A 10,012-nucleotide genomic window follows, 5' to 3' on the forward strand; every position below is an offset into this window, starting at 1 on the left:
CTTCTTTAAGGGAGCATTGTTGAATTCAGGGAGGCCGATCCGGACAGGATCCGGTAGCGGGACGTCTTCTATATAAAACCATTCCGAGGGCCAGTCTCCGGACGCCTTCTTTGGGGTTCCGGACAGATATTCGGTCCCAGCGATGCGGCACACTTCGGCTCCGCCCACTTGATACATTGACCCCTTCTTGGAACGGGGCACGAGGCAGAATAGCTCTTTCCACAGCCCGAAATGAGCCTCAACACCCAAGAACAGCTCGTAGAGGGCTACAAAGCCCGCGGTATGCTATATGGAGGCAGGCGTGAGATTATGTAGCTGGAGGCCGTAGAACTCCAGCAGCCCCCGGATAAATGGATGGATTGGAAATCTGAGCCCCCTTATTAAATAAGGGACGAGGCACACCCGTTCTCCTTTGGAGGGATTAGGGGCACTCTCTGCTTGCTCTCCGCCGTTATAGACGGCAAGACCGGCTCGAACCGGGACCATATAGGCCGGGGGGAGAAATCCCTTGGTCTGGAGCGTCACTAACTCGCTATGCGGGATGGAGCATCTCTCCCAATATCCAGGCTTAGGGCTGGAAGGGCGAGGGGAGGAGTTGCGACGGCTGGCCATGGTGGAATGGACCTTTGTCGGATGCACTCTGATGAACACTTGCGAAGGGGAGAAGGTGTGGTTTGGATCCAAATCCTCGTCCCCTTAAATAGGGCAGCTCATTTACGCGGCTAGGGGTGTGGATGTAAAAACACTCAGACTTTTCATATTCGTTTGACACGTGGGAAGCGGCCATTATTGGGCGTAGAAGCCAAGGAGCGCAACATCTACAAGGAACCGGACTTTATTCAACAGGTACACAAAATTTGGGGGAGAACCCACCTTGCAATGTCGAAGACAATCTGCGCGCCGGACTCATCATCATTGAAGCCTGGTTCAGGGGCTACTGAGGGAGTTCTGGATTAGGGGGTGTTCGGATGGACGGACTATACCTTCAGTCGGACTCCTGAACTATGAAGATACAAGATTGAAGACTTCGTACCGTGTCCGGAAGGGACTTTCCTTGGCGTGGAAGGCAAGCTTGGCGATACGGATATGCAGATCTCCTACCATTGTAACCGACTTTGTGTAACCCTAACCCTCTCCGGTGTCTATATAAACCGAAGGGTTTTAGTCCATAGGACAACATACACAACAACAATCATACCATAGGCTAGCTTCTAGGGTTTAGTCTCTCCGATCTCGTGGTAGATCTACTCTTGTACTACCCATATCATCAATATTAATCAAGCAGGACGTAGGGTTTTACCTCCATCGAGAGGGCCCGAACCTGGGTAAAACTTCGTGTCCCTTACCTCCTGTTACCATCCGGCCTAGACGCACAGTTCGGGACCCCCTACTCGAGATCCGCCGGTTTTGACACCGACACTTTCCTCTTCAAGGGAAAACCAACGCAGTGCTCAAGAGGTAGCAGTGTTTAGATTGGATCTGGTGGTTCTAGACTCTGCGGCGGCTGGATAAGCCAACTCGCTCCCACGAGGCTCCCCCAATTTGAAGCACCGTTGGCCGTCGGATTTGTATTCCAGCGTGTCCGAGCCATCAGATCTTCATGGCAGTTAAAACTAATTTTCATCTGGCGGTAGTTTTCATTGTCCATTGACGGGTGGGCTCACGCGGCATGCTGGTTGGCTGGGCCACCTGTTTCCGCGTGCAGAGCGTTTTGCCCAATCTGCACCGCGCGCTCCGCACCCAATCCCCCCTCTCCCCAGGCCCCAGCCCCCACCAGACAAACCCTAGCCTCACCAAGCCCCACATCTCGCGCTCCTCCCTCCTCCGTCCTCGTTAGCCGCCGCCGTCGTTCTGCCTCCCTCCTCTCTCTCCTACAACCACGCCGCCAAGAGGAAGCCGTCATTCGTGGCGCCATGCCGCTGCCGGGGTGTTGCACACGCATCGTTCCCCATAGCCCCTCCCTCATCCTCGCTCGTCACCACCGCTGCCTGCTACTCCCCTCCACCATGGTTGGTGCTTCTGGGTTGAATCTGGCGTTGGTGGGTCGGAACTCGAGATAGAGGTCGAGACGGGGAAGGTCAGAAAAATGAGAGACCGGATGGAGGTGCTCGAGATAGAGGAAGCTGGAGATGGTGGGATCCCTCTCCCCATATCTATTCTCTTAGTTTTTCCTCTTCAAACCTTCATTGATGGTCTACCTCCCTCAACACAATTATCTTCATTGTCCATCCGGTGGTTGGAGCACGGGGCAACGCTCTGGTCGCGATGGGGTTGAGCTGCGCAGGAGGGGGAGGAGGCTGGCGACAGGGAACCGGGCCAGGGAGGAGGCAAGGTATGTGTTGTCCCGTGTCTTTTCTCTTCGCGTTTTTCTTATACCATGTGTCTGTTTGTTTCCAGAGTGGATCCATGCCACCAAATTCTTGGATAAATAATGAGTGCCTAGGTATGTATGCTGACATGTGAGTTAATTTTTTGGAAAAAATATAATCATATATGTATTGCCAACAATTTTTATGTTTAAAGCAACCAATTTTGTGAAAAGAGTGGAGAGAAAGATACATGTGCAATTTCTTGATGTTACAGCGGATGGATACTCGATCTTTAAACATAAGCATAGATGAATAGGTACAAATTCGAGGAAAGGCCAATGAAATAGTTGTCTATACACATATGTGCCAGTTTTATACCTGGTTGTCTGGTTGCATTATTTATCCGGTTTCAATTCAGTTTGAGTAGATTGTTATCCGTGAGCGATACTTGCTACTATTTGTCGCCATGCACCAATTTGCATACCTATTTTAGGCACAGAAACCAACCATGACTGAAAATCTTGTATATATAATATACTATGATTCATGGTGAGAAAATCATGATTTAATAAACGAAAGGTGGTTTGTTTTGCTAACAGTAATGAGTATAAATGTAAATCGCAGATCATACGCTGCTGCTACGGGCTCCATGTTGTTTATGCTAGACAACACAATGGTGCTTGTGTTATCTGTAGTTGAAGTCACAGTTTAATATTCTTTGCTTTATGCTTGTGTTATATGTGGTTGAAGGGACATCCTTGTTAGTTTGCATGGTCTATGTAAGAAGGGGCAGTACAATGCTTGTCAAGTTTGTTTATATTCTGATGGATGTTGAATTCTGGACAATGGAGACATGAATTTGTTACGTACATAAGTATTAGCCATAGGATACTTTACTCATTGACGACAGGTAGTTTTAGAGAACTTCTGAAAATTCCAATCCGGGTTTTCTGTGTTCCATTCAGGAAGAACGCACAGTCTGCACTGGGGTATAAAATTATCTAGTACTTACCTTTGTGTCTCGACATATGCTTGTGATGCATCGTGCTACCAGAGGCCAACATTATCCAGTATCATAGCGATGCTAAAAATGCCTATTGGCTACTCCACATATTCTCATCTAATTTCTCATATATAGATATTAATTTCCTTTCATGGGAGGCCTTCATTACATTTCAGCGGCAGTTGCGGATGTGGTCGGTGGTTGAGGGAGGGTCTCCGACTAGAGCAGCAGGAGCAAGGAGCTCGAGGAAGTTCAGGTTTGCCTCTACATCCTCTCTCTTTCCTCCACTTTGTTCTTGCATTTAGATGATACAATTTGTGATCATGTGTATGTGCATTTATGAGATCTTTGCTGCTAGGCACAGAGTTTATGGTTACTGAAATTGGATAATAGAGTCACAGCTTTAGTTTTCAATTATAGTATGTGTTATGTTTGCTACAATGTGTCATGTGTGTTTGAGAGAGAGGGATGAAAAAGAGGGGACTGGAAGCTTGATCATTGCTAGGATCTAGATTCAGAGAGAGGGATGAAAAAGAAGGGACATGGATCCAGAGAGGGATAAAAAGAGGGGACTGAAAGATCTTGCATTGTGTTTCTTCATCTACCAATACGATTTTGTGTACCATTTGAACATAACCAAGCAGTATAACAAAATGTGCTGGTAATATCCCTTTCTTATTTTGTAATTGGACAAATATTTGCACATGTGCCACGTCTATGCAGTCTTTCTAACTGATGCAGTTTCTAGGTTTATGGCTTCTCACGGATTGTGATTCTGGTCATGCTACCTGTTATGAAGGTAAAAACAAAGTTATATGTTTCTTCGGTTTAGTTTGGTCTGCATTTATCCCAGAGAGCGAGTGTTCACAGGTCCAATGCTTATGTCATTATTAATTAGTCTGGATTATGTTCTCGTGTAGAATATTTTGTTCAGTTTGGTCCGCATTTGTCCCATAGAGTGAGTGTTCACACGTTGATTGCTTATGTCAGTTATTAATTAGTCAAGATTCTGGTCTAATGTACTCCCTCCGTTCCTAAATATTTGTCTTTCCAAACATTTCAAACAGACTACAACATACGGATGTATGTAGACATATTTTAGAGTGTAGATTCACTCATTTTGCTTCGTATGTAGTCACTTGTTGAAATCTCTAGAAAGATAAATATTTGGGAACGGAGGGAGTAGAATATTCAGTTTAGTTGGTCCACATTTGTTCCAGAGAGCGAGAGTTACTGATAAAATATTTATCTGGCTTAAATTAAATTTTATGGATTTACAGGCTGAGGCGAGCATCATGGAGATGAGCAGGCGAGTGGCTGATACAGAGAGCTCCTCGAACAGGGAAGAGGCATTGCTGGAGGAACTCGAAGATGAGCTAGTCAATTTTGGCATGTCCAGTTCATGTAACCTTTGCATCTTTACATGTCTTTGCCTTACTGCCATTTTATTTTTGCTGCTTTGGGATTAGGTTCCGAAGTCATGCCTTTGCCTTGCTATTGTGCTGATATTGGATGCAACATTGTGGACCTTTGGTTCGAGCATGCCAGCATGGCCACGGATTGTAGGGGAGGAATGTATTGCCTAATGAGTTGTATGCTTTCTTCGGATCCTCTGTGCTTCCTATCACATCTATCTTGGCCACCTACAAATTCTTGGGTCCAGGTGAGCTCTCCCTCCACTCCAAGTTTTGCTTGATCTTTCTGGGCTATTTGTGTAGGCTAGCCCCTTTCCTAAGTCTCTTATTTTATTATGGATCATGGAAGCAGGAAGTGTAACTCACATTTTTAGAACACTGATCCTTTAGGTATATATAGTTTGGTTTTCTGAAAGTGGATTGCATTTGCTTCCTGATCACATTGAAACAAGAGTGGAAACAACCATCGTCCGCCGTCCGTTATTCCTCCCTTAGGTTCCTGATCTGAAGCGGAGGGAACACGAGGTCACATCCACAAAGTGGCGGAAGGGGGCTGCAACGTTTTTCTTCAGTCTGATAATCATATAGTAATTAGACGGTGTAGTACTATGGCGGTGGTATACTGATTTGGTGTAAGAATCACTAACATGACTTTACTTGTACAAATCTTACAGGTTAATGGTATTAAGAATTAGTAGCGTGTTTTTTTGTTTACTGCTGGATTTGCTAACAAGTTGTCTCTTGTGTTGTTGTTGATATGTTGACTTGCTATTTTTTGTTCAGTTGAAGGGTTCTCCAGGCTTAAGATCTTTCTAGGATAATTGCGTCATTGAATCTGAAGATATTTGATTGGTTTCTCAACCCATGTATCGATAAGCATTTTTTCATCCTCAATATATTGTTACTTACCTAACTTGTCGTACATTTGTGAGGTTTCTAAGGAAGTTCACTTCTTGCACGCGGCGTATAACTTGAGTTGCCTACAAATGATTTTGCCAGTTCGACGAAAACTTAAAATAACCAAGGGAAATTTCTCAGTTTTGTTGTTCTTGCTCTTCTTAGATCTTAGGTTGGGGGTATTAACATATATGCCACACACTAAGTTTAGGTCTTAGTGTGAGATTAAATAGGGATAAATCCTTGTGCCATGTTGAAGAATTAGAATTACAAAAAAGAAAGGAAATATTAAAGAAGGGATATGGTTGATTAGGTTATTTTGGTGTTTCTTTGTAAATAATGACATGCTAACTTGCTGGTTTAATTTAGGTGTGTGGAATATAGGAAATACAAGGAGAGATATTCAGTTGCAATCCAGCTTTATTTTCAAAGTGAAACATGGTATACATGCATAGCATGCTGGTCTTTTACTCTATAGTTGTGTGTCGCCATGGTGTCGACTTTGAACTTGCAAACTGAACTGTAAAATGTTTTAATGCCTTGGCGCATGAAGTTTTCTTTGCCTGCTCTGACTACTTCATTTATGTTTATTTATCAGGTTATGCAATCTCCTGTGTTGCTGCATGTTGATCTTCTGTTTTGTTGTAACTCTGTTTTGCTGCTCGAGGTTTGCTTCCTTTCTTTCCAGCTACATGTGTATTCTTTGAATTCAAGCTACATGCATGTTTACATTTTGCTCACGGAATAGTTTAGTTATATTGAACAGGAGCATCTCTATTATTAGAGACATACTAGGCTCGTGCTTCTTCACAGTGGCCATCTCTTTTTTTGTGAGAAGTGTGCCTTATGGCTTATTCTTATATATTCAGTTCTTCTGCCTTTCAACAGTCAATTACCAAGACATTTTTATGGAGCCGATAGTGTTACTTCTGGTGGTCAGTGATAACTGAAAATATTTTTCATTATCATTGCTTGCTATGTAGCCATTTTTTTAGCTTTGCTTCGATGTGTTTTTTTCTATGGAGTCTCTGCTACCCTACAACATCAAGATGAAAACTAAGCATGTGAGTTTCTTGGAGCAGCCCTACACGTGGTTGTCGTGCCTTTTTCCCTTGTTCTTTTGAAATGCAACATGATAGTAGCCAATGTCATATATCAGGGTTGTAAACCTATTAGATTTGGGACAGAGGAAAGTATGAAGATCTTCTTATTATTGCAAAGTAAAAGTTGATATTAGTGCCAACTTAGGTGATCTGGTCCGAAGGGGTATCTCAGCTTTATGAGTTGATAGTATATTTGCATCTAAGAATAAACCTTAGCTTTTAGATAGAATTTATGATTGAAAGTATTTTGGTGTATACCATCCTTTGTGCAGGATTGTCATGGTTATTGTGGTTGTCAATTTTGTTGACAAAATAGATCCAAATGATATCTTTTTCGATGTCTTATGGTAGATATATTTGGTCTGCTGTTTCATGCATTCTTCGGATTTATGATTAATATTCCCAGATATTTGAACAAAATTTAGCTATTAAATATACATCCCAGGAAATTTACATTATTACAGCGGGGCACTCCTTTGCACGGTTTTCAGTATAAGAGATTTAACCTTTTTTGCAGTATCATTCTCCCTGGCGGATTACATGTAGGTTGTTGTTCTAATTACAAGCATGCCTTTAGCTCATGGTTCTTATATTTTTGTATTTTCCATAGGACAATTTCCTGGATTAATATCTATACTGGAGATCTAGGAGTCCACCCAAATTCAGTCTCCAAGAAGCCGTTCATCCAGGATCCACCAAAATTCAAATGATATGTGAAAAGTGTGTGCTAGATGTGGCCCCTATCCAGCGTTTTGATTTGTCCACTCAGGTGCTTTTGTCTAGGTGGTAACACAACAAGTTGCTTATCTTATAGAAACTTATTATACATACAGTCCTATGTTCGTTCTGCTTGCATGTTAGAGAAAGAGCTTCTGCCCCTATGTGAGTAATCCTATGGGAATTAGCAATGTTGGTTGTACTTTCAAGCGGGCTGAATCCAATGCAAGTTTTTGGAGCAGTTGGGTTCCAGAACAAACGACTAGGTATTCCCAAAGAGGTCATTCCACTGGTGGCTAGCATAATACCTTCATGTCGGGACAAGTAAGATGACAGATCGTTTCTCAAATATTATGTCGTTGTTCTCAATTTTTATTTTCTCTTCTTTTCTGCTACTTGCCTCACTAACTATGACCTCAACGATCTTTGGTGCAGCGATCCAAGCAAGCAACCATCATTCTACCAGCTCTTGTCATCGTTGAAGAAATTACAGTGGTTACATTGTTACAGAAAGCCTATGACAATTTGCGAGTGTTGTTTGTGCAATATATTGGTTTTATGGGAGGTGCATGTATGAATTCAGATGGTAGTGGTCTCCTTGTTTACAGTTATAAGAATAATAAAAATATTGATAATGGTCTTTCCACTATTACAATCTCATAGATTACATTACCTGTTTCCATTAGAAAGGAACCGTGGCTCATGGGTTTACTGGATGATCTTTTTGATGGACATTTTAAAAATAGCATGGTTTAACACATGTGATTTTTATTACGAGTATCGAATATGTCCTTGCAAAATGAAACTATTTTCATCGACAACATGGCTTTAGCGGGTCTTTGCGCCATTTGGCGCAACGGGTCAACTAGTTTATAAAGCAAAGAGGCGGTCCGGGAGGCACCCGAGGTGGGCACAACCCACCAGGGTGCGCCTGGGCCTCCTGGCACACCCTGGTGGGTTGTCCCCTCCTCGGAACTCCCCCCAGGTGCAACCAGGTCCAAACATCTTTCTTCTGGTCCATAAAAAATCTTCGTAAAGTTTCGTGGCATTTGGACCCCGTTTGATATTGATTTTCTGCGCTGTAAAAAAACATGGGAAAAACAGCAACTGGCACTTGGCACTATGTCAATAGGTTAGTACCAAAAATGATATAAAATGACTATAAAATGATTATAAAACATCCAAGATTGATAATAAAACAGCATGGAACAATAAAAAATTATAGATACGTTGGAGACGTATCAGCATCCCCAAGCTTAACTCCTACTCGTCCTCGAGTAGGTAAGTGATAAAAACAGAATTTTTGATGTGGAGTGTTGTTCATCATGTCATACCATATTCTTTTCTTTATAGCATGGACATTTGGACTTTTACGTGATTCAAAGAAATAGTCTAGTTTTGACATAATAATTTAGATACTCAAGCATATCAACAAGCAACCATGTCTTTTAAAATATCAACGCTAAAATAAGTTATCCCTAGCCCATCATGCTCAAACATTGATCCATTCATGAAACACACTCAAATATTAACTACACCCAATACTTAAGCACAATCATATTACCTCCTAGTTGGTGATTTTATAAGAGAAGATGGAGACTCAAAATAAAAAAAAAATTGCATAAAGTAAAGATAGGCCCTTCGTAGAGGGAAGTAGGGATTTGTAAAGGTGCCAGAGCTCAAAGCAAAAAATTTGAGATAAAAACATTTTGGGAGGTGTATCTATCCCACCAACGAAAACGACTTAGAGTTCCCAATACTTTCCATGCATAGATATATCATAGGCGGTTCCCAAAAATAAAATAAAGTGTATTCCTTTTTCTACCATAACTTTCACTTTCCATGGCTAGCCGTATCCACGGTTGCCCTCCATACCAACACTTTTCAAGGAATGTATTATTTGACAACATAAAGTAAATTCATTTGTTTTTGCATTTCGGGACTGGGCATCCCTAATACCTTTGCCTTACTCTTGTGCAATGACAAGTGAATAAACACTCTTCCTGAGAATAACACATCTAGCATGGAAAATGTTAGCCACCCCTCACCGCTCCGCGAGCGAAACAAACACACAAAAGAGAAGTTTATTTTGAAAATTAGAGATGGTACATGCAAATTTGCTTAGAACGGCAAAAGAATACCGCATATAGGTAGATATAGTGGACTCATGTGGCAAAACTGGTTTAAAGGATTTTGGATGCACAAGTAGAGGTCATACTTAGTGCAAAATGAAGGCTAGCAAAATATTGGGAAGCAACCAACCAAGAAACGAATAATCTCATAAGCAAGCATTAAGAATAATTAACACCGAATAATGCACCACAAGTAGGATATAATTTCATTGCATGATTATTGACTTTTGTGCATGCATAGGGAATCACAAACCTTAACACCAATATTATTACTAAAGCATAATTACTCATCAAGATGACTCACATATCACATCATCATGTCTCAAAACTATTACTAAGAATCAAGCTTATTTTGTCCAATGATCTTCATGACATTTTTCTCTCTTTTTTTCTTTATCCTTCTTGGATATCTATCACTTTGGGACTAATTTTCATG

At 41.8% G+C, this 10,012-nt stretch overlaps 1 protein-coding gene across 22 annotated transcripts; it reads left to right on the forward strand.

Annotated features, from left to right (window-relative positions):
• Positions 1–1,751: 1,751 nt before the first annotated feature.
• Positions 1,752–8,093, forward strand: LOC123127370 (uncharacterized). Of its 22 annotated transcripts, none has more exons than XR_006462392.1 (9): positions 1,756–2,332; positions 3,489–3,568; positions 4,061–4,111; positions 4,593–4,975; positions 5,118–5,593; positions 5,994–6,065; positions 6,223–6,291; positions 7,338–7,768; positions 7,880–8,093. XR_006462392.1 is itself a non-coding variant. In XM_044547020.1 (8 exons), the coding sequence occupies exons 3-7, from the start codon at positions 4,094–4,096 to the stop codon at positions 7,353–7,355; spliced, it is 408 nt and encodes a 135-aa protein (XP_044402955.1). In that variant the 5' UTR covers positions 1,752–2,332; positions 3,489–3,568; positions 4,061–4,093; the 3' UTR covers positions 7,356–7,768; positions 7,880–8,093. The 22 variants fall into 22 exon arrangements, 1 of the variants encoding a protein (XP_044402955.1); XR_006462394.1 differs by having other exon boundaries at positions 1,760–2,332; positions 5,511–5,593; XR_006462382.1 differs by adding an exon at positions 2,398–3,298 and having other exon boundaries at positions 1,752–2,332; positions 3,448–3,568; positions 5,118–6,291.
• Positions 8,094–10,012: the final 1,919 nt, after the last annotated feature.

This window comes from Triticum aestivum, chromosome 6A (assembly GCF_018294505.1).
Source record: "Triticum aestivum cultivar Chinese Spring chromosome 6A, IWGSC CS RefSeq v2.1, whole genome shotgun sequence".
NCBI classification, from domain to species: Eukaryota; Viridiplantae; Streptophyta; class Magnoliopsida; order Poales; family Poaceae; genus Triticum; species Triticum aestivum.

Bases quoted from the DNA above. Each gene is read 5' to 3' on its own strand.
- LOC123127370 (XM_044547020.1), top strand. The intron at 4,702-4,781 runs GCATGTCCAGTT...CTTTGGGATTAG, and splicing joins AGATGAGCTAGTCAATTTTG to GTTCCGAAGTCATGCCTTTG. The intron at 4,976-6,222 runs GTGAGCTCTCCC...TTTATTTATCAG, and splicing joins CTACAAATTCTTGGGTCCAG to GTTATGCAATCTCCTGTGTT.